Source organism: Equus przewalskii, chromosome 14 (assembly GCF_037783145.1).
Source record: "Equus przewalskii isolate Varuska chromosome 14, EquPr2, whole genome shotgun sequence".
NCBI classification, from domain to species: domain Eukaryota; kingdom Metazoa; phylum Chordata; class Mammalia; order Perissodactyla; family Equidae; genus Equus; species Equus przewalskii.
Genome location: NC_091844.1, coordinates 44,214,647 through 44,240,479, shown reverse-complemented (window position 1 = coordinate 44,240,479; position 25,833 = coordinate 44,214,647). Strand labels below are relative to the sequence as shown.

The 25,833-nt window shown below is 34.3% G+C and overlaps 1 protein-coding gene across 2 annotated transcripts in view; it reads right to left on the bottom strand.

Annotated features, from left to right (window-relative positions):
• Positions 1–25,833, bottom strand: part of PPP4R3B (protein phosphatase 4 regulatory subunit 3B) — a 67,415-nt gene that overhangs the window by 6,373 nt on the left and 35,209 nt on the right. Inside the window, exons 8-15 of one of the 2 annotated variants that reach the window (XM_008512709.2) lie at positions 18,796–18,927; positions 17,609–17,711; positions 14,794–14,835; positions 12,977–13,135; positions 9,100–9,269; positions 7,176–7,315; positions 6,588–6,772; positions 4,645–4,847 (exon numbers count right to left, since the gene is read on the bottom strand). In XM_008512709.2, coding sequence (XP_008510931.2) covers positions 4,645–4,847; positions 6,588–6,772; positions 7,176–7,315; positions 9,100–9,269; positions 12,977–13,135; positions 14,794–14,835; positions 17,609–17,711; positions 18,796–18,927 — 1,134 coding nt within the window. The remainder of the gene's footprint in view (positions 1–4,644; positions 4,848–6,587; positions 6,773–7,175; positions 7,316–9,099; positions 9,270–12,976; positions 13,136–14,793; positions 14,836–17,608; positions 17,712–18,795; positions 18,928–25,833) is intronic. The other variant, XM_008512710.2, reaches the window with a different exon arrangement.

The window sequence follows — 25,833 nt, the reverse complement described above, 5'->3', positions numbered from 1 at the left end:
AAACCTATGGAAAAAAATGATACTTTTTTCCTGAACCAAACCAATAAGCTAACAAATAAGTTAGAAAGCTATTAATATAACTTGTCATATTAACAAATCTAAGGAAATCAAATTCAAGAATTATCCTCTACTTAACGAAATAAGATAGATCTTCCTTAACATGATTAAAAAATTTTTTTTTAATTATCAGCAAAAGTGATAGTTTTGATATTTTCTAATGCTCACAGCGTTTTTTTAATCTCACCTATTTGTATTGATCAATACCCCAGAACAATAGTTAAATGATAGTAGTGATAGTGGCAGCCTGTCTTGTTCCTGAATTTGGTGGGAATGCTTCTAATATTTCTTCCTTAAGGATAAAGCTAGCTTTTGGTATCAGCCATATATATCATATTAAGAAATTATCCATTCATTCTATTTTACTGAGTGTTTATAGTTGATAACAATTATCAAAACTGTAAACGTACATTCTACATAGAAATACATATATATGTGAAATGATATATGTGGAAGGTCACATGAGTGGTTTTAACTGCAAAATGCTGGAAACAACTTTAAAATCCATCAATAGGGGTTATTTATAAAATAAGTTTATCTATTCTTTGGAATTCTGTGAAGGAAGTTCCTTTATGTCGTGATTTGGAAAGCTCACCCAGATAAGTCTGTTACGTGAAAAATCAAGATGCAGTGTTCTCTTCCATGAATCTGCGGCAAAAAAAGTTTTTTTCTCATTCTGACTTTGTTTGTATTTTTCCTCGAGGAAAATGTGCATGTTTTACAGCTCTACAACTAAAGCAGTATTCTGTGTTTCTATAGCATTCATATCTTTAAAGAATATCTTTTGTTTAATTTCATTAGTAGCTGATGTTTCACCAGCCTGGAAAACAATAAAATTTTTGAAGAATGTGGTTTTGAAAAGTATGTTAGAACTTTAGGATGACTTGCAAAGGAAAATAGACAAGTTCACATCTGATCGATTGAATTTTAAAGAACAAATCAATTCCACCATAGCAATCAACATTGATGGTGAAAATGGCTAAATGGCCATTTGTAATAAAGAACCTAATGCTACTTAGAAATGTGGCCACAGTTTGCTAAAGAAGGTTGACAGCCAATTTAACTAGTGCTTTACTTCTGTGAATTCCTATCCTGCTTAATTTAAAATCTTTTGATAGTCTAGAGTGATTGAGCAATTAATTTGTTTTCTAAGAATAACCACTGTTTTCTCCCTATCCCCCAAAAAGATGTAGAAATGAACATATCCAGCAATCTGCTCTGAGTGTGAAAAACGTGTTTGTGCTTGCACTTGATTATGCTTGTTCAGAAATAAAAAATTATCTGGAAGGATAATAAATTAAAAAATCAATGAAATAAAACGCAGAAAATAGAAGACAAAAAATTGAGTAATAGGAGAGAAAAACTATGAAAATTCTAAAATCAATCCATAGAAGGCTCAACACCCAAACAATAAGTTATAGTGAAAGAGCATCAAATGTCCCAAAACTGAAGGACATGACTGTTTAGCTGACAATGCCCAGTGATATCATCCTAAAATTTCAGAATGCAGGCAATAAAACTTCCCAAATGCTTCTAAGAAGAAGAAGAAAAAATCAACACATAGGATCAGAAATAAGAATATCTTTGGATTTCTTGGCAGTAATAACAGCAAATTTTTTTTAAAAAATTATTTCCAATCTGGTTCTATGTTCAGTTAAATTGTCAATCAAGTAGGCGGAAAGAATAAAGACATCTTCATACATGCAAGGTCTCAAATTTTACATCTTAGGGAATTCTTCTCTCAGGGAACTATTAGAGGATATTGCTCCACTAAAATGAGAGAGAAAAATCAAGAAAGAGAACAGAGACATAAGATCCAGGAAACAGTCAAAAAAAAAAAAAGGAGATGGGGCTGGCCCAGCGGCACAGAGGTTAATAAGTTCGCACGTTCTGCTTCTCGGCGGCCTGGGGTTCGCTGATTCAGATCCCGGGTGCAGACATGGCACTGCTTGGCAAAAGCCATGCTATGGCAGGCATCCCACATATAAAGTGGAGGAAGATGGGCAGCTCAGGGCCAGTCTTCCTCAGCAAAAAGAGGAGGATTGGCATTAGTTAGATCAGGGCTAATTTTCCTCAAAAATAAAAAGAGGCAAAAGGAAGTATTAGGATGATGGCAGAGGCAGCCTTAAGACAACAGCTGTTCAGCAAGTCCACAGAGCAAACAATCTAGGCTAGAACAGGATGGGAGACTTCAAGACAGATGTCTCCAACGGGCAGACTATGGGGAAATTAACCTGAGAGGTACAGAAAAAATGAGTGAGAGAGACACAATTACTGCAACCAATGAAAAAAATGGTGGCAATTATTTACTCTAGAAAAAGAGAAAAGTTATAAAGAAAAACAGAGTATAGAAAAAAGAGCAGGAAGAAATTCATGAATGAAGAATATCTTATACAGTCATGCGTTGCTTAACGATGGGGATATGTTCTGAGAACTGCATTGGTAAGTGATTCTGTCGTGTGAACATCATCGAGTGTACTTACACAAACCTAGATGGTATAGCCTATTACACACCTAGGCTACATGGTATTAATCTAATGACACCACTGTCACATACGCAGTCTATTATTGACGGAAGTGCTGTTACGTAATGCATGACTGTATTGTCATTACACCTACAAAATTATCAAATATTGTCTTAGAAAATTGTGCTACAGGGAGAAATGTGGGTGAGGATGTGGTACAGAGTGTTGACATGTGCTAAATTCTCATCTACTATAACAAGAATTTAATAAATTACGTCTAAACTTGGCAAAATAATACAGCAGTACTAACACATTATTTTGAAATAGAAGAAACAGCTAGAGGAGTACAAAGCTATCTCTGTGGAGAGGAAAAGAAGATGGATTTTTTTAGTACCTTCAATATTATTTGACTTTTGAAACTAAGTGCATATATTACTTTGATTAAGACAAAAAAGAGAGGCTGGCCCGGTGGCGTAGTAGTTAAGTTCATGCACTCTGCTTTGGGGGCCTGGGGTTTGCAGGTTCAGATCCCAGGCATGGACCTAGCACTGCTTGTCAAGCCACGCTGTGGAGGCATCCCACATAAAAACAGAGGAAGACTGGCACAGATGTTAACTCAGTGACAATCTTCCTCAAGCAAAAAGAGGAAGACTGGCAACAGATATTAGTTCAGGGCTACTCTTCCTCACCAAAAAAAAAAAAGGAAAGAAAAGCTAGTATATATTGAGAAGATGCCAAATAGTGTCTTAAGCTCTGCACATTTATTAAATAATTTAATCTTCACAAGCCTATTTTAGTCCTGTGTAAAATGAGAAAACTAAGCCCCAGAGAGTAAAAAACTTATTCAAGATCAAACAGCTAGAAAGAGGCAGAACCAAGATTTGAACCCAAACAATATAACTCCACAGCAAATATTCTTAGTACTGTCACAATATTAAACTAAATCGTCCTATCATAAAGTAAAAACTAATTTTAAAACTTCTAGTTAAAAACATAAAATGTGTTTCAAAGATAGTAGAATCCCATTGAAAATGCTACTTCTGTGATCTTTAAGAGGCCCATGCCTCACTACAAAATATTGAATAAAGATTCTACATTTTTGTAAAACAATGAACTCAGACTTGTACTTTGTGTTCAAAACAAGAACCAGCACTTCAGTTAGGTTTTCTACTACCATGGCATTTCCCTCCGCTTGTCCTTCTCCCTTTATACTAACAGTTGTCCTATAATTTATGCCTTTTTAAGCCACTCCTTTTTGGGGAAAACGATGGTTACATATAAAAAATGTATGTGGAAGAAAAAACTTTCATATAAAATTTAAACTTGTTTATAAAAAAAGTAACCAATGGGAAGTACGTTCGCTATGTGAATGACAAAAAGGCTAATATTCTTAACTAAAGATTCATTTATATTAAGAAAAACATAAGCCAATTTTAAAAAGGCAAGACTATGGAGATACAACCTTCAGAAGAACAAATTCAAAAGGCTACTATTCGACCTTACTACTAAGAAAGGACACACAATTGAAAATGGGATACATACTGTCTTCTTTACCTAACTGGCAAAGACTACAAATAATTGTAATAACACTGGTAAAGCTGCAGTGAGCCAAACACACTCATACAATGCTTACGGTAACAAAAACTGGTACAGACTTTCTGGAGAGGAATTTGACAATATGTGTGAAAACATCTACTCATCTAGCCAAGAAAATAATTTAAAATGCAACAACAGATGTGGTCACATCAGTGAAATATTAGAATCAACTTATGTGCTCCAAAATATTACTGGTGCGGAGGGGATGCTTACAAATATTACGATACAGCCAAATACATGAAATTCTACAGTCATCAACAATGTTTTAATAACAGAGAAAAACTCTTATAAGAAATAAATAAAAGTAGGATACAAAACTGTGTTTATAGAACCACCTCAATTATGTGTCAGATAAACAAATCTATCTATCTAAAATCAATCAAACATTAGCAGTCATGTTCTATGACAATGCACGCAACTTTTTCTCCTTTAAAATTATTTTTATTATCCAATTTTTCTTCAGTAAACTTGAAGTAATTTTACAGATAGAAAAAGCAAAGTTTGTGTGCAGAGCAGTTTCACATACCTTGGTGGCTGTCACTGATGTAGCCAAGTTTGTAGTTTTGGAAGAGGATCCATTAGAACTTGCTGGTGGTGTCTGAGCCACTACAGATTTACTGTTTGTGCTGTTTGTTCCATTAGCAGCACTGGTGGAGTGGGAGAAAGTAAATTTGAAGCTACCAGAAGATGTCCTTTTGGGAAGGTTTTCCTTGTCTTCACTTTCTTTTGCTAAAGCAGAAGCAAAATTTTGAACCTCTATCAGTAAATATTGCAAAGTCAAAGTATTTGAAAAAAACAATAATTTAAAGATAATTTAAAAACTTATTAAGAGAGATAAAAGTAGAGCATGATGTGTATGGTGATTAAGTCTTTATTAGCTGGAATCTTAGAAATCTCAGGATTATAAAGGGCCTTAAGAATCACCACCCTGGGGCCAGCCTGGTGGTGCAGCAGTTAAGTGCCCACATTCCACTTTGGCAGCCTGGGTTTCGTCGGTTTGGATCCCGGGTGTGGACACGGCACCGCTTGGCAAGCCATGCTGTGGTAGGCATCCCACATATAAAGTAGAAGAAGATAGGCACGGATGTTAGCTCAGAGCCAGCCTTTCTCAGCAAAAAGAGGAGGATTGGCAGCAGATGTTAGCTCAGGGCTAATCTTCCTCAAAAAAGAAAAAAACAACAAAAAAAAAACAAAAAGAAAACCAATCAGCCACCCTCTAATAGAATTCTACATTGCTGTTTCTAGGACACTTCCAAGGACTCATTAGCCAGCTGACTCCTCCTTTGATTGTCTCCCTGCAGCTTCCACTCACTGACTCTATACTTCTATACTCCTTAAAAACCTAATAATCTCTCCCACAAGTCATTATTCCAAATGCCTAAAGATAAGATCATATCTATCAGTATCTTATTTCCTGAATATTCTAGGTTCCTTTATCTGTTTCTTTTATGACATAGGTGTCTACTATCCTTTAACATCTGGTTGCTACTATTTTTGTATATGATTCTTAACTGGATGCAGTACTTCAAGTATGGCCTCATTGCCTCTTTGGACAGTAGTCAGGGCAGTGCCTGTAATGAGCAAAGGTAGAAGAATTTGGCTACCAAACACATCTATTCCATAGGACATTTTAATACGCTATTTGCTCCCCTAGGCTGAAGTAAATAGAACTTACGGCACTAACGAGTGGAAAATAAGTGAGGCTGGGAACAACAGTTTCAGGGAAAATGTAACAAGAAATCAGTGAAACACTAACTAATGAGAAATGCCTTTAGAAAATCTCATATTCAAAATCACAAACTTACGTGAAGTCCAGGAAATGCTTTTTCCTTTTAAGGTATTTTTATTAAGCATTTAAATGATATAGACAGCACAGTATTCCAATAATGGTAATTTTCCAGGCTACAGAATTAAAGTGATTAGTTCTTTTGAAAGATACTAGTAAGATCCTAGTTTTATATACAAGTTAAACATATTTGCAAGACAAGGGAAATTTTACTCTTACTTCTTTTCTTGATATTGTATCTTTATGAAACTTTTATAATGACTTTAAAATTTCAAAGAGCAAAGTTATTTCTTTGAGTTTAGTTTCCTTAGCTGTAAAAGATGGAATGCTCTAGAAAGTTTCTATGGATCTATGTGGTCTCTATTATTGTTGGAGTTTTCAGTAAAAAAACAAAACAAAACAAAACAAGACTGTACACAGGAGGCAAGGTATAAGCAGACAATACAACTTCTAAATAGCAAATGGAGAGCATCATAAAATGGTCAGTTTCAAGAAAAAACATTTTAAACATGAAAAGAGCTCCCAAACAGATTTAGAAAAAGTGTGTAATTTTAAAAGGACAGGATTCAGTATGAAATTCATGTCTTTCACGCTTTATAAACTATGACGACACCTTCACGCAACTTAATAGTTTCTGTAATGAAGAAGAGGGTGCACAATTCGAAAATTCAAAATTTTAATACCTTTTTTAGTCTCCATAAATTTTTCATAACTATCTGAAAAATCATCTTCTGACTTAGATTTTTCCACTGGGGCCACAACTGCTTTTCCTTCCTCCTCTTCATCTTCATTAAACCACATTTCTTCATCCTCTTCCAAGGCTTTTGCATCTCTGCGAAATCTGTTACTACGCAATATAGATGGTACACTGTAAGAAACATATCACAAATATTGAGTAATGATCTAAAGTTCACAACCAGATTAAATTTGAGAATAAATACGTATAACCAAGAGGAGCTGAAGTAATTTTAACTGAGTAAAATTTATATCATAATCACCTCAAATCATGATACAAGATGTAACCAGGGAACACTCCAAAATATTTAAGGATGTTGTAAACTAAACTAAAAATTTATCTTGAGTTACAATATGGAGCAGTAATTTTTCATATAAAAGATTTGGGCTAGGGAAGATATTCTACTCTCTTATATAACCCGGTCCTACCTAATGATGGAAAAAAATTCCTGGGTAAATTTCATATGTAAGATCCAAACTGCAGACGATTTCGGATTTAATTTTATAGCTATAAATGCAATATACTTAAATAATACCTGTTCAGTTTCTGATTTTGTCTGTCTTTTTCTTGCTCATATTTAGTCTTCAATCCTTTGAATGTCTGAACATATTCAATCGATTCAAGTGCTTTATAAAAGTTTTCAACTATATGTGCAGTAAGAGACTTGATATCTTCCTGTATAAGCACAAAATTTACATTTCAAATATAACACAATGCTTGTGAGGAAAAAAACTTAAAAAAATTTTTTATAGTTCCAAAGCTGAACAAAAGAGGGTTTTGAAAATGACTTTCCAAAAATTAATGTCCTACTTTCTTTATACATGAGCCAGGACTCCACAGAAAACTTGGAAAAAAGCAACTCACTGGAGCCCTTTTGGGGCACTATAAGGAACATTTGAAAAGTAAATGGATTTAGTTTATGTCTTCTGTTTACTTTTTGCATTTACATAACACTTTACAATTTAAAAAGGACTTTCGCGTACAATTTCACTTGATCCTCATAACAATTCTATGAAATAGATTTTATTATCCTCATTTTACAGAAAAACAAAATTGAGGCTATGAGAGATATTGGATGGCTGGATTAAGAGCACACAGCTAATTAGAAAGCAGACTTTGAAATTATATTTTCAACAAATGTTAGGCTTTAATTAATGACTCCTCATTTAACTGCTATCATAATGGGATAAGCCTTACCTAAATAATAAACATGGATTCCTCCGACTATATTACATATACAGATCTGATAAACTCGATTTGTACTTGTCTATTCCCACATCTTCCAGTGGTATAATCTTTGTGAAATAAACTGACAGTAATAACTTCTAAATTGTAAATGAATCATTCTAAATTATCATTGTAAATCCATGGGTACAAAGCAGACTCATTATTAAAAATAACTAAAGTTGTGATTCAGGACTTTAACAGTAGTAAGAAATACACAAGCCACTTCTTTAATTATTTTCAGAAAAACAAATTCAATCATAGGAATGGGGATGGGGTTGTGAATCCTACAATTCATTTTATCAGTATCTCACCAAAAAGTTTAAAGGTATAACAATATAAGTTAATCTCTGAGTCATTAAACAGTGTACTGTGAACCTGGGTTCAGAGACTTGGTGAGCTAGTTAACTATGCTGCTTCTTTTCTAAGGCTATAGACAGTACTTGTATCCTCTTTGAAAATCATACTCTTGGCAACTGACCACTATTAGGAAAACAATTCAGTCACCCAAATAATCTTCATATGAGAATAGTCTGCCATCAGTAGAAATCTGATTTGTAAGAAACAAAACTAGAGAACAAATTTCTATATCTGACTTTCTTGTTTCAAGTTCTTTCTAACCATGTGGCCATTTCCCCTAGTGGAATGATTTCAGTGTATAGGAGAGGGTAAATTTATTGTACCGGTTCTACAGTTATCTGTCTTATCCCTGTTATTCACACAGAGCCCTCTCCAGATCTTTTTATGACAAATCTTTTTTTTGCCCAAAACTGAGCTGCAACGTATCTTCAAACCCTGACTGTGCTCCTAAGTAACAGGATGCTCTTGAACAGGTCATTTAATCACTTTGGGTGTCGCATGTGCCTCATCTGTAAAATAAGGCAATGGGAGTAGTCCACCTAACTTTCAGGTCTCTTTGACTTAAATTCATGATAAATCCTACTTTTTATGCATCTTATATTGATGTCTACCAAAGGAATTATTTTTCAGCTTTTCCATTCATTTTTATTACTATCCTTACAACAGATCACAGAGATCACATAAATGGCATGCTTCAATGAAATGTCCACATGTGCCAGACATGATACTGAAACATGTGACCAATAAAAACTGAAGTGAGAAGAATAGAGTAAATATGGGTTAAAGGACTGTGCTGAATTTTGTAATTTAAAACATTAACATCACTAAACATAAAATTACTGTACTCTACTAAGAATTCTTTAATATAAACTTACCACTCTTATAAATTCAAATAACTCAACAACAGCTGAATTCAATAGATTGTACCGAGTTCCATTATCCAGAAGAGCATTTATTACTGGCTCAAAAAGATTTCCCTTGGTGATGTAACGATTATAAAATTCATCTTTAAGGCCAATTATCCGCCTCATAAAACGAAGAGCACCTAATTAAAAATAATGCAGGAATAAGTTGATGATCTTACTAATATTAATTATTACGCAGGTATTTTTGGATAGAGCAATGTATATGTTCTTCTAGAATAAAAGGCAAAATTGTACACTAAAAATAATTGGGCTTTGAGAAAAACAGAGTTAGGAAAAGACCACTTAAAACCCGTACAACTTTGTTGCCAAAGCTTTACAATAATTGGTATCTGGGAGATAAATAACTACCCAGGCAGGGAGCTCCATGGCAGAGAGATTAAAAAATACACAAAGACCTTAGAACGCAAGTTCTGGCCATATTTAGCAGCAATGCTTGTCGATGCTGAGACAATGCAGTGAAGACAGCTCAGAATCAGTGGGGGGTTGTCATTAAGGTGGGCACAGGAATGGTGCAACCTGCCAAGAGCCAAGATTGTCTTATCTCTCTGGGGAAGGAAGCTTTCAAGGTAGGTGCTACTTTTAAATTTTCTGAAAATACAGCCAAAGGGGCTCCTGCTGTCAGTTTCACAGGAGAGCTAAAGGTTGTTCACTTTTTTGATAAAGGCTATAGTTACACTCCCACTATTACAGCTCCCTTTGCCCTGGAAAAATCATTTGTGAACCAACAGTACCTCCACATTATAATAACATCATTCCTTTGTTTACCAATTGCTTATGAGCTATTTTGCCCTGGGTAAAGATGTACTGTGGCAGATTATACTGTATTTGTAAAAGAATGATAAAGTAATGTATAAATAGTATAATCTGGCTTTCCACATTTTAGAATATGGAAAAGAAATTTTCCTTTTGTCTTTTCCTTAGCTAAATATTATTGCTAAAATTTTTGTGAAACACAAAAGACTATAATTTTAATCCCTTATTTTTATGTTTGTTGATCCTTTAACTTGTGATCTTTTCCTTAAGTAGCTTAATTTATTTTACTGACACCACTAGCCAAATCTTTCAAAACACAAGGTTTCTGAATGTCTGTCTCTCATTTCAACTCTCTGTTCATGGATGGAAGTCATTAAAAGTTGTGCCTGTCAAAAGAGGTTCTAAACATTATCTGAGAATAAAACAGAAAACAGGTTACATAAAGTATAAATTTCTAATAACTAACACTAAACAATGTGGAGAGAAGTGCTAGACTTATAATATCACCTCATTCTGTGGCAGAACTAAAAGACTGAAGTTCTGGCAAAGATTTGAGCAAACAGGCATGCTCTTCCACTGCTGGTGAATGAACTGACACACACAAAGCTATAGTTAAATGGCATTTCTTATAATACAGTAATGGAAATCTTGAAGCAATATAAACACTTAAGTACTGGAGATCAGTTCAATTATGATATAGCCATATAAATGGGACTACTCTGCAGTCACCAAAAAGGACTACTTATAGAAAGCCAGAGAGGAAAACCCATCATGAGAACACTGATCCTTCTAATATTAATATACAAATTTAAAGTAAATTCAATCAGGATGAACTGGATAAAATTATTTTTAAGTTATCGTGGAACAACAAATGTACAAGAACCAAGAAAATTATGAAAAATATACATGAGGAGGGACTTTGTGGATATTAAACTTTACAACAGAGATACTATAATGACATAAGAATAAACATTCCCATTTATTTCATCTAATGAAATGAAAGAATAGACAGTCTAGAAATAAAACACAAGTATATACGGTAACTTACTACATAAAAGAAGTGACATTTTAATTCACTAAGGAAAATATAGTTTATTTAATAAAGGTGGTGGCACAATTGGCAATTCATCTAGAAGAGAACAAAGCTAGACCCTTACTTCAAACCATATGCAAAAACAAAATTTCAAGTGTATTCCATATATAAACACAAAAAAATGAAACAAAAATATTAGAAGAAAATTGAGGAGAACATTGGTATAATCTCAGGAGACTTTCCTAAGCAAGAGAAAAAAGCCATAAAAGGAAAAGAGACATATTTGTCATCATTAAGAATTTTAAAACAGTTACATGGAAAACAATACCATAAAGGCAAAGACATATGAGGCTGGGACATTTTTTCCCCAAAACTTGATAAATTGTTAGTATCTTCAGTATAAAGAGAGCTCTAAGAAAAAGATAACAGGCAGTTTGCAACAGACAATATGCAAAAGCACTAAAATATGAAAAGATGTTGTCAAGAAGAAAGTAAATTAAAACACAAATGGAATACCACATTTTCCATCATGAGCCTGATAACATTTTAAAAAGCAGTAACATCGAGTGCTGGAAGAATGTCAAGTGCTTCAATCTTTTGGGAAAGTAATCTAGAGGCTATATGTCAAATTAAAATTTTAAAAGAATATATTAAAAATATATACACATTTTGTCCTGGCAATCCCATTATTCGGAATCTATCTCATGGAAATAAATAAATAAACCAGCACTTAAAATACTTATGTACTAGGCTATTTACTACGGTGTTATTTGGAATAGTAAAATATCCAGATAATTTTGTTATCCATGCACTGGAGAATGGTAGAATAAATTGTGGAAGAGCCACTATATGAAATATTACTCAGTTATGTTTAGGAAAAAAATTCGTTCACACCATATTCAGTGACCTAGAGTAATATTAAGAGACTGAGAAGTGTGTTAGTATAATCCTGTTTTTGTAAAAATAAAAAAAACCCTATACACATATGAATATGTTTATGTAAATTTGTACAGGTATGGAAAAAGGAATGGAAAAACAATAGTGCAGGCAGTTAACAGTGGTTACTTTAAGGTCTTTAAAAAATAAAGGAAGTAGAAGAGAGATGAACTTTTTCTCTAATTAAATGTTTAAATTTTAACTATAATTTTTATGCTCAGAAATAACCTCCAGGGCCAGCCTGGCGGCATAATGGTTAAGTTCTTACACTCTGACTCAGTGGCCCAGGATTTATGCACTCGGATCCTGGGCACGGACCTAGACATTAACAACAAGTCATGCTGTGGCGGCATCCCACATACAAAATAGAGAAATACTGGCACAGATGGTAGCTCAGGGACAATCTTCCTCAAGCAAAAAGAGGAAGACTGGCAACAGATATCAGCTCAGAGACAATCTTCCTCACCAAAAACAAAAACAAAAACAAAAAAGAAAAGAAAAGAAAAGAAAAAAAAAAGAAGTAACCCATAAAGCTCTCTTTATTTGGAGGGAGAAGGAAGCTTCTTCACCTCTATTTGCAGGAGAAATTATGAGAGGAAAGGAAAGTTTATAGCTTGCCAAAAATCAACACTGGAGCAAATATCAGCATTTAAGTTTGATTACTATAGGTCCAAGCGGTCTACTAGGGGACTACCCTTAAGCTATTTTACAAGTTTAATAAATAATCTGAGTTACACAAAAATGTTTCAAGGCCTCTATCTCCAAAATATAAAAAGAGTTACTACTAAACGACAATTTGACGAAGCAGATGTAAAAGACAGCAGTACTGGATCTATTAGTGAAATGTTATCATTGCACATGGTATTCTCTCAAACAGTTAAGCTAACTGAATCTAAATGTGAGCAATATATGGGTGAGGAAGCACTGTGACCTATTCCTCTTGTCCTTCAAATAAAAGATTAGTGCCTCTCATAATCATCTCTTTAATAGCATATACACTGCTAAAAAAACAAGTAAATTCACATAGGTAACTTCGGCTTTTATCTCTATTAAAAATGTTGTTCCTTTAAACGTTTTACAAGAATTTTCATTTAGTTTACTTACACAAGGCCAGGAAAGTGTGCTTTGAATTCATCAAGACCAAGACTCTTCTTAGCAAGTCCTTGTTCATAATATAGTTTTTTATGTGATATGTGTGATGTTCCACACAAAATGTGAGTAGCTCTAGAATTAAGGCAAGCAGCTGTGCCGTTTGATAATTATCTACAAAGAAAGTCATCATATGAAAACAAAAATAAATATTGCAATACATCTAAATTAAGAGAATAAAATCACATCCTATATTTTAGAGCAAAAGTAAAACTCTATTTCCTCCTCATGTTTATATTAACTAAAGAAGCTATAGATTTTTACTTTGCCATTAGGCAGCATCTCCAGAAGGATAACTAAATAGATACTTTCTAAGGCTCTCATATAAAATATTTAATAATAATAAGAGGAAAAAAGCCTGAATAAAAATCTACAAACATGACAATAAAAACTCTCACTGCATTTAGATTTTCTTAGTAATGTTTCCTGAATTTGTGCTGTCGTTATTAATCTTAATGAATCTCTAAGAGTCCACAGTAAACAGGAAGTACCTCAAACTTTTTGCCTAACATGGCGCCATGCAAATTTCCCAAGAAAATTAATACGCTTTCTTTGAAGACATTTTTAAGGAAAGGACACTTTTGGGTATTTGAATATCAAGTGAAAAATATTACACCAAGGTTTCTCAACACTAATCTTTTAAACATCAAATCATGAGACCTAAGAAAGGTCTATTGAAATAAACTAGCTTTTTCTTTCCTCAAGTGGCTTTGGTTTATACATTCATGGAATGATTTCAAATTGCTTCCTGAACATCAAAAGTGGATCTCTGACAAGGGCTCATACAGGTAATTACCTACACCTATTATAAATGCTTTAGGTAAGGAAATATTAAACTGTGAGGAAATTATGGAAGCACATTATAGAACAGAAAAAATGATTGACATCATCTAGTCCAACTATTTTATTTTTCAAGATTACAAACATAAATATTTTGTGGAACTATGATGCTATCAGAAATAAACTAGCATCTTTTTAATAACAGAATAGCCATTAAATAGACAAAATACAATTCTGGTATTTCAAAATCTTTTCTACTTTAAATGCACGTGAAGAGTTTTACTTGCTCCAGACCAATCTGCATAACAGCTAACAACACAGCCAATATTTGAACTAGTCCCTCACCATTAAAAACAAATTATCTTTATCTCTCAGCTTCCAAATTATACTTATAAAAGATTTTAACATTGATCTACAGTGTTAATTAAATGTCTTGTTTTCTCTTTCCCAAATTAAGACATGAAATTACTCATTATATCTCTGAACGGTCTCCTTACTTGAAAATGGCTCCAGTAGAGCTTTGATGAGCTTGATAGGAAAGACAGAATTCTAGGTACACACAACATATTTTCCATACTACCAGACCCATACCTGGTATGCATGGTCCAAGTATAAGAAACAGTGTTTACACTCAGATTCATAAACAATACTTAAGCATAAGGCTGTCATGAAGATGAATTCCTAATTAACTGCCTTAGTTTACTAGATTTCAAAAATAAGTAACTAAATCCTCAACTTTCAGGCATTTTCTCAAAAAGGTCAGAAAACAAGCTCTAAATTTATAGAACAAAAGAAAAACAAAATTTCAAATGAGTTTCCATTTTTTATATTGGATAAAATGGAATTTTTTTCTTCATAGTAAAGAAAAAGTAAATCTATTTTTGGATTTTTATTAAAAATATGCCTTTCTTAGCCTTGTATAAATGCATTATACTCTGAGTAGGAAAAGGTTATAATTTGTATTAGTTCATAAAATAAGAATTCATACTTACCAGGACAAATCGTGCTGTTTTTGTTAGATCCAACTATATTATCTAATAAAAAAAATTAAAATCAGCTACTTCAGTAATAATCTCATATTTTCCTAGCACTTTACAATATTCAAAGCATGTCTTTGATCATAATCTCATTTTACCTCCAGAATAACCATTAATAATTAGTTGCTTCAGTCAAATATTATACCTCTATCTGCAACTTTTACAGAATTGGGTGCAGATGCAGAATTATTAAAAGACAAATCATTGGGGCTGGCCCCATGGTCGAGTGGTTAAGTTCGTGTGCTCTGCTTCAGCGGCCCAGGGTTTCGCTGGTTTGACTCCTGGGTGCAGACATGGCACTACTCATCAAGCCATGCTGAGGCAGCACCCCATGTGCCACAACTAGAAGGACCCACAACTAAAAATACACAACTATGTACCAGGGGACTTTGGGGAGAAAAAGGAAAAATAAAATCTTTAAAAGACAAATCATAAATATTCTGATAAAAAATGAGATTACAACTACAGACTGACTGTCATATCTTATTTTAGCTCATCTTAGTCATCCACCAACAATTAAGATATGTCTCTGCATATAGGAGTTTCTTAAACCCCACAGTAACATATACATCAACAATTAGTCATTTATGCTTTGAATTTTTTAAAAAATAAAATAAGTAGGGGCCAGCCCTGTGGCATTGTGATTAAGTTTATACAGTCTGCTTCAGTGGCTCAGGGTTTGCAGGTTTGGATCCCAGGCGCAGACCCAGCACCGCTCATCAAGCTGTGCTATGGCAGCTTCCCACATAAAAATAGAGGAAGATTGGCACAGGTGTTAGCTTAGTGTCAATCTTCCTCAAGAAAAAGAGTAGGATGGGCAACAGATGTTAGCTCAGGGCCAATCTTCCTCACACATACATGCAAAAATAATAAAATAGAATAAGGAGAACATTATAAGTAAGTTCTGATTTCTAGGCACACATCTTAGAGCACATTTGTGTAGGGAAACACAAGAATGTATACCAGAGCATTGTTCGTAACGGCAAAAAGCTAGAAACAAATGTACACTGGAAGCAGAATGGCTAAATTAGAGCACACTCAGACAGGAGAATACTATGCCAGAGTTAAAAATAAATATGATATTTTGAATATGAAATGAATAATAAATATGAAATAAAATGAATATGAATAAAAATGAATAAATATGAAAAATAAAGATCTCAAAAAAAAAGCACTGGCCAAAAAGAAAAAAAATTTCATAATATGTACAAGTCAATTCATATAGTTTGAAAACATGAAAAATAATACTATATTATACATGTCATAATAATATAAACAAACATAGAAGTAATAAACTCCAAATGTGGCATTTCTTGAAAGATGGGGGTGGGTGGGGTAGAATGAGAATGTGAAGGGGTACATAAGAAACTCCAACAGTATCTGTAATTTATTTTCTTTTAAAAACACCTGAAAAAAAACGGCAGGTTAGTTTTGATAAAGCCAATAGGAAGTATACTGGTGTCTGTTACACTATTATCTACTATACTTCTGTACGCTCAAAGTGTTTTATTTTAAAATGAATGTTAAAAATGTATTTAATTTATATAAATGGAACCATTCTGCAATAAAATGTTCTGCAATGTGTTTTACCCTCAACTTTATTTTTGAGAACCAGTGAGTTGACAGATCAAAATTCAATTATTTTAACTGCTAACAGTATACCATTATACAAATATATGATACTTTCATCATTTTCCTACCACGAAAAATAAAACAACATTCTTATACCTGTCATGCATACGTATAAATGTTCCCTAGGATACATACTCAGAAATGGAAGTGATGGTATTACGTAGGGTGTGCCCATTCTACAACTTTGTTTCGTAGACATTCTCTTAAGTGACTCATAAAATTAACCACAATCTCAGAGAATATGTTCCCATACATGTAGTCATTTCAGCAGTTGAGCTGTATGCTTGTCAAAGAGTCAGTCCCTTGTTTATGCTAGTTATTTGTGGTAGTATGATTATGTAATTTAAATATTACAGATTGATGAAATGTCATATAACTGTAATATCTATGGTTAAGGTGAATACAGTAGAACTCAATAAAAACAAAACTGTTGCCAAATCACACATATACAACCATGAATACTTAAAATCATAGTAGGATTCTGCACTCAGATGGCTTCAAAAATATCTTTAGGTTTTCATCCTACTTTAATAAACTGAAACGAGAAATTAGAGCTGATGAATTAGGGGCGTAGTTTACACAAGAAAGATAATATGGAAATACAATAAAAAACACATACCACAAAAAAAAAGCCTTGACCCTCTACAAAATATCAGCAAATGAGTTAGCATTTTAGAGCAAATGTTTATAAAGAGTTTATTACTCTGTTCCCTGCTTTAACCAACATTTTTGATGAACCCATCAGCTTCTGATTCTTATATTGTGAAATTAGAGAGCTTTTACTATATTTCCTAATTGTTCTCCAAAATGATGGTTCTCTTGGATTTTCTAATGTAGGCAATATATTGTTTGCTCTTATTCACTCTAGATATTAACTCTAACAACTTTGGGAACAATCTCCTTCTTTTGCTAAGTGTTTACGTCTCTCTTCCTCAAGGTGTAATCTTCTTTTCCACATTTTCTATACTATTCTCTGACAAAGACACTCAGAAATAAAATCATGATTTTATATTGTGGTTTAAATTTTTTAGTAATAATTTCCCTGTGATATAAAACACCAAGTAAACAGCCTGTTAGTTATAATACTTATTTCACTCTTTAAAAACAGAAATCAGAGGAGATAAATAAGAGATCCTACCCTTTTCACATCTGTCTTCTGAAGTATTGGTCAAAAGCGGTGCTGTGAGGACATGCATACAATGGTTGTAGAAGAAATTCAGAAATTCACTTTTTTCAGTTTTCTGAAACATACATAATTAAAAAAAGACTTTATTACCTTTATGATTAATAAAACATCTTCAAGAATTAGCAATGCAGGTCATACACAAACAACAGATATTTTAAGATACTGTGAAAGAACTAGAAAACTAGTTATATTCACTTGAATCTCATTTCTTCAGAATTGAAAAATCAAATCTATTTCATATTACATATGAAAAAATGTGAAAGGAGGAAAAAGACTAGATAGTACTATAAAAAGGTCTTCTGAGGAAAATTATTCAGAACAATTTATTTTCAAATATGCTTATGATCTGAAATACAATGAAGAATCTATCAAGCAATGTGAGAGCAACGTTTAACCGCTTAAAATTTGAAACGCTAAATTTTGCAGTCTATCCAAATTTGAAAAACAACCAAATCAACTTATGAAGCCATTAGAAAAAAGACAGAATTTAGATCTATTTTTAAAAATCTGTTACTTGGAAATTTGGAAAACAAAGCCTATTGATTTTTTGGCCACTATTTTTTACACAACTAGTCCAACAAACTTGTAATGATTTAAAAATAAGATACATATTCTCTAAATTGGAGGGAATCTTATCAAGGAAAAATATCCCACCATTTTGAGGCAACCATTATCAGTATTTTGGAATACCTCCTTAAGTTCTTTTTTTATGACTTCTTTTACTGTGCATCTGAGATCATTCAGTACACATTAATCTTTTTTATTGTGATAAAAAAATACAACATCAAAATTACTGTCAACCATTTTTAAGTTTACAGTTCAGTACTGTTAAGCGTATTCATATTAATGTGTATCAATTTTTAAGAAGTTAACATACAGAGGCCAAGGGCCATAAATAGAAGTGCTAACATTGTAAGATTTTAACAGATCACAATCTTGTATTGTGCCACAAATGAACTGCTATAGGAACACTATTGCAACTTGATACTGAGGGTACAAATACTTAAGTATTTATTACATCACAAAATTGTACAAATTTTCAATTTACATATAATTTATATATTTACACATAATTTATTATATATAAAATCATCTAAAACTGAGTAGACCAAACATTTTAGCTCAGAGTAATTTCTTACATTAGTTGTAGCTAGCATATTCTCTGGATCAATTAGAGTACGAAGAAGTCCCATTAACTGAACGGCACCTCCTAGCTCAGGATCAGTATCACAGATCATTTGTTCAATTACTACATTAATAAGAAGGATATCCTGAAAGAAAACATGTTTTCATTACACTCGGTTTGAATATAAGAGAAATATACCAGCTGAAAGAACAAAATCAGAATTATATAGGAGAAAAAAAAAGAATGAATGAACTCAAACTTTTTTGCTCCTAATGTTTTTCAAAGTTCCATAAACAGAGTGAAAGAAATCCACTCAAAAAAAAAAAAAGGGGCATATCACAGCTTAGAATACCATCGATATAGAGAAGTGGAAAACAAAATCATTTGCCAGAAATTCTTGTTCACTGGAGGTTCTAAGAGATTCTAGGTTTCAGCCTCAGGTATAAATTTACAAGTTGACTAAACAAGCAAGATCATACATCATGTGACCCAACATATAGATTATCTCAGCTTCTAACTAGAAAATCTTCTTGGGTGGGGTGGGGAAGGAGCAAAAATAACCCAGTACTCAACTCTCCACAGGAGGTAACAGGGCACACATTATGTTATACAATGATCCAATGCCAAATAGACCTGTTGTTAGATTAGTAACAGCTCTTGGGTCTTAACATAAAGAGCCACAAAGCAGCTTGCAGATACAAAATTTACTTGCCTTCTGTCTTTATTTTTAAAGCAGAAGTCTTGAACATTAAAGTTGGACACAAAGTGATTGTTCATGTCAAAGGAAAAGTTTTGACATCATCTCAGTAGATGTGAGAATATGTTTATTATTGGGAAAGAAAGGTAGTAACTGAAGGAGATGAAATAAGGGAACTGCATGAAATGAAGATAAATGTCTTAAATTGGGAGAATTCTGCAAAGTAATAAAAAGAAACTTTTTTTTATTATTTTGTTTTGCCTGCCCACCACTAAACTTAACATGATGTGTTACCCAAAAATAGTATTTCCCTGTGAAGCTGTTTGTGATCTTAAATGCAATGCAGAACCAACAAAACCATGTCAGAACATCTTAACTGCTTAAAACTAGAACCCTACTCTCTATTATGTTTTAAAATTTGAACACCAATGAACTGATTCCACTATGGCATTAGAAACAATAAAATTTCTTCAAAGAGGAATTATGAAATAAAAATCACAGAATTACATTAATAAATCCAGACCCAAGCCTTATTTCAATTAGAGAGCAAAGAGCAGATTCCACATTAATCTGCTGCTATTTCTTATTCTGGTATGTTCAGCAAAGCATACTTCATATAAAATGTTAAGATATTACAAAAAGGTGTCAGCCAGTGAGCTATCTTCAGAACAATGTTATGGCATTTACTTTAAATTTATGTCAATGTTTACTTGGATTCTACCAGTTAGTTACGGCCTCAGATAATTTGCTCAACTACATATCATTCTCTTACATAAGTTCATTCATTTAAAACTAGGCAAAAAAACCCTGATGAATTTAGGTTACATCTAAATAAAAACAAGAGTAACAATAAAGACTTAATGTATGGCTCATACACGGAAATGTCATTTCAATATATACTTTTTAAACTTTACTCTTGTCTTGTTTCTCAAACGCAGTTTCTCACAATCCTGCTTCCATAAGTACCAATGCCAAACTGCTGGTCTACAAGCAGAGATAAAAGGGGAATGACCTGTGCTGACTGAGAGTCCCAAAATTTGGTGACTCCTGGAACTGAAAAAAGCCAATTTAGGGGCCAGCCGGATGGCACAGTGGTTGGGTTTGCACGCTCCATGGCTTTGGATCCTGGGTGTGGACTTGCACACCATTCATCAAGCCATGCTGTGGCAGCATCCCACGTGCAAAACAGAGAAAGACTGGCACAAATGTAAGCTCAGGGACAGTCTTCTTCAAGCAAAAAGAGGAAGACTAGCAACAGATGTTAGCTCCGGGCCAATCTTCCTCACTGAAAAAAAAAGCCAACTTACATATTTCACAGTGAAACGGACTGCTACAGGAAACTACAGCCTTTTCAAGAGATTAAAAAAATAAAAAAGAACTGCCTTTCTCCAAGTCCTGTAAGACTTTCCTGCCAGACAAAGGTATATGCACCACTGAGTGCTATTCTTTAGAACTTTTTAAGGTACCCAAGTTTGAGACAGGAAGGGCACAGAGGTCAGTAGGTAAAAGGGAATCTTCAGATTTAAAGACTATGCTTAGATAAGATCTTTAAAATCCACAAGAAGCAAACAGTCTAGAAGCCTACTAAATAGCTGAAGAAGCTTAACTGAAAGTTTCAGAATAAGCAACAGTCTGTGATTGTTCCATCTCTAAGACCACCACTGGGCTAGAGAACTCACACCAACAGTAAGTAGGCAACACAGATTATATAGAGCCCTGAAGGAAAGGCATCTTTCACTGCCTATCTCAGATGTAGTTACAGCTGATAATGTCCTGAGGAAAGGAACCTAGGTTTTGGAAGAAAATGGGCAAGGGAGATTCTTCAGAATACAGAACCAGGGACAGACAGTTTGATGGAGGACCTACAGGGACAAGGGGTCTAAGCTACTGCTCTTCCACAAATATTTGACGGACTAGTGCATCACGGATGTGAATGAACGACCGCTGTATGCATGTCCTCCCTTTTTCCAAACAAAAGTTTAATTGTGATGTTGGGGGCAGATAAATTATCTTTTTGTATATAGGTCAGTGAAACACTAGGAGACTTATCTGGACCTGAAGAGGATTGTATAACATCCAAATATTGTGGATGTGGTGCTGGATACAGAAGTGAATGGAAACTTGATTGTCTTCCTTGAGGAGAGGGTGGGTGAGGAAAGAAAAGTGTATATGGACGTTAGGTAGCTATAGAGATGGACCGTGGCTAATACTACTAGAAGCCAATCTAGTCTCTATTCTTTGTCCTGCTACCAGAGCCCATATTTTGTTCAGAGAGGCAACGTACTCAACTAAAACACTGTATTTCCCAGCTTCCTTTGTAGCTGGGGGTAACTTACTTTTGGCCAAAGAAATCTAAGTAGAAACTGCTCAATGGAATCTCTAGGAAAGCACTTTAAAACGAAACAGAAGAGCTATCTAGCTCTCTCCATTTTTTGCCCTCTGTCTTTCCTCTTCTTGCTGCCTACAAGTGGAATAGCAATCTTGCAACTTCAAATAACAGACATTAAAACCAGAAGCTCAGGGTGACTGACGCAAAAGATGAAAGTCTTTTGGCACCATGGAGCTGGATATCTAAGGGCATTGTGAAGCTGCTCCTTGACTTATTGTGACACGAATAAAATAAAACCTTTGTTAGGTAAACTATTACAAGTTGTTTTCTCTCTCTTTTTGGTGATAAAAACACAACACTTAATATCTACCCCCTTAGCAAATTTTTAAGTATACAAATTGTTAACTATAAGTACTATGCTGTACAGTAGATCTCCAGGACTTATTCATCCCGTATAACTGAAACTCTGTACTCTGACTAATACCTCCCCGTTCCTCCCTCTCTCATACCTGCAAGCATCATTATACTCTGCTTCTATAAGTCTATTTTATACTCCTCATATAAATAGTATCATGCAGTATTTGTCCTTTTGTGTCTGGCTTATTTCACTTAGAACTTAGTCTTCCAGGTTCATCCAAGCTGTCAAAAATGGTAGGATTTTCTTCTTTTATTAAGGCTGAACAATATTCCACTGTATGTACATGACAAATTTTTGTTATCCATTCATCTGTAGATGGGCACTTAGGTTGCTTTCAGTTCTAGGCTATTGTGAACAATGCTGCAATGAACATGGGAGCTGTAGACATCTCTTTAAGATCCTGATTTCAATTCCTTTGGATTTATACTCAGAAGTGGGATTACTGGATTATATGGCAGTTCTAATTTTTTGAGTAACTTCTATAGTGTTTTCCGTAGTGGTTGCAACAAGTCACATTCCCACCGACAGTGTACAAGGGTTCTTTTCTCTCCACATCCTTGTCAAGACTTATCATCTTTTGATTTTTCAATAACAGCCATCCTAATAGGTGTGAGGTGATATCTCATTGTGGTCTTATTTGCATTTCCCTAATGATTAGTGATGCTGAGCACCTCTACATATACCAGTTGGCCATTTGTACTTCTACTCTGGAGAAATGTCTATTCAGTTCCTTTGCCCACATTTAAATTGTTCTCTTGCTATTAAGTTGTAGGAGTTCCTGACACACTGGATATTAAGCACTTATTAGCAATTACATACACACTCTACACTTTTACTCCCCAACCTACATACTATGTTACTGATGTCAGAACTTACTTCTTTTTATATTGGGTATCTATTAACAAAGTTATAGATATTCTTAATATTTGTTTTTTACCTTTTATAGTAGGGTTAAAAATGACTTACACAGTACAATTAGAGCATTACATTCTGTATTTGTCTACATATTTATCTTCGCCAATGAGATTTATACTTTCATATGCTTTTGTGTTGTTGTTTAGTATTCTTTCACTTTTTAACTTGAAGAATTCCCTTTAGTATGTCTTATAAGGCAGGTCTAGTGGTGATTAACTCCCTCAGTTTTTTGTTTGTCTGGGAAAGTCTTTCTCCTTCATTGTCTGAAGCTTTTTCAGGTAAAGTATTTTTAGTTGGCAGTTTTTTTCTTTCACCACTTTGAATATATCAACCCACTCTCCCTTGGCCTGCAGTGGTTTTTGCTGAGAAATCCACTGATAGCCTTATGGGGGTTCCTTTGGATGTGATGGGCTTTTTTTGGTCTTGCTGCCCTCAAAATTCTGGCTTTGGTTTTTGACAGTTTTATTACAATGTCTCTTGGTGAAGATCTCTTCGGGTTGAATCTGTTTGGGGACATATCAGCTTCAAGCACCTGAGGACAATCTCTCTCCCCTGATTTGAGAAGTTTTAGCCATTATTTCTCTAAATATGCTTTCTGCCTCTTACTCTTTCTCTTTTCTTCTGAGACTCCCATAATGTATGAATTGTTTTGTTTCAGGGTGTCCTATACTGCATGTAGACTTTCTTCATTCTTTTTTTTCTTTTTGTTCTCTGACTGGAAACTTCAAATGGCCTGTCTTCATGTTCTCTGATTTTTTCTTCTGTTTGATTGAGTTTGCTGTTGAATCTTTACTGATTTTTTTTCAGTTTAGTCATTGCATTCTTCAGTTCCAGTATTTCTTTTGGTTCTTTTTTATGGTTTCTATCTCTTTGTTGAACTTCTCATTTTGTTCATGTATTGTTTTCATGATTTCATTTAGTTATCTAAGTATGTTCTCTTCTAGTTCACTAAGCATCTTTAACACAATTATTTTGAATTCTTTGTCAGGCAGTTCACAGTTCTCCTTTTTTTTTAGGGCCAATTACTGGAGCTTTATTTTGTTTCTTTGGTGGTGTCAAGTTTCCCTGATTCTTCATGATCTTTGTAGCAGTGTGTTTGTGTCTACGCATCTGAAGAACCAGTAAGCTCTTCCAGTCTTTACAGAGTGGCTTTGGCAGGGAAAGCCCTTTACCAGTAGCCAGAGATTTTGCTAGCTGGTGGGGTCCACTACTGGGATAAATGGACCAGCCACTGGGATCTGTGCAATGGTGTTGAGAACCCCTGCCCCTTTTCTTTGTTTTTAGTTACCACAAGGTGATTCCCTCAGTGTTCTGGATGAAGCATGAAAGAAGTGGCCCTCTTGGGTAGCATATTGAAAGGCTAGGGTTGTCAGACTCTCACTTTGCTCTCTCTTCACCCTATGGGAGAATTCATGGGCCCAGGGGATCTCTCTTGGCACTGTGCTGTGTTGGCTTGGAGAAGAAACGACATGGCTAAAGTGACACAGTTCTTATACTTTTCAATGCATCCTTTCTCACTTCTGTGCTCCACCAAGGTGCTAAGACTCTGGAAATCTCAAGGAGGTATTCTTGTCTGTTGATGATTATTTAATTGGTGTTTCTGTTGGGGGGGGGATGAGGGCTGGAACTTTCTATTCTGCCATCTTGCTGATGTTACTCCTGGTTTTTCTGGTAAATAAAGCCAAAACCATTCCTAAGTGATATATTAATTCCTCATTCTCCTTCCTTTCTCCTGTCACAGGTTTGGCCTTCATTTTCCAGCTGTCTGTTCTCCAGAATGCCATTAGAACTATCCTTATAAAATAGAGATCTGATCAAGACAATCCTTTGCTTAGAATGGTTAGAAGATAAAAGATTAACTCCTTAGACTGATTGTATAGGTGGTAATTATTCTAACCTTCTGCCGTTCAATATGATATCCACCAGCCACACGAGGCTGTTTAAATTAAACTTAGTAATTCCTCAGTCATACTACCTACATTTTAAGCACTCAGTAGCCATGGGTAGTGAGTGGCCATCATGTTGAATGGCTACAGAATAAACACTCCTATCATCATCATAAAAACTGAACAGTACTCTTCGAGCCTATTTTTACAGGTTCATTGTTGAAGAAGGGAAAAGGAAAAAACAGGATAGCAAGACTCAGAGAAAGAAAAAAAGAGGCAGGAAAAAACGGGCAAAAAAGGGAGATTTCTCACAATCAATAACCAACTGCCACATTCAATGACACGAAAGTCTTAAAACAAGTTGGTTTCTAAACCCTTCTGTCAGATAGGTTTACTTTTTAACATTCAGAAGTCTCATTTTAATGAGACATGAATAATTATTAAAGAAAATAACACAAAAGAGACATGAATCCAGAAAATGTCCAATTCTGAGTAAGTGCCAGTCATTTGCAATAAAATCTGCTCTGAAAAGAAAAATCAAATCAGACTTCTGCTTTTGGCCAAGATGGAGTGACAGACTTACTCTTTGCCCCGAAACAACAATAAAAAACTGGACAAAATATATGAAACTGCAACTGGTAATACAGAAGACATCAGGCAATGAAAGACATTAAGAGATGAGAAACAAATGAGATGAGTCCTATGATACATGTTAGGTTCTAGTAGTAGTAGTAGTAGTAGTAGTAGTACTGAATTATTGGATTCTGCTAAAGTAAAAGCCAACTTCTAAAATACTGGAATTAACC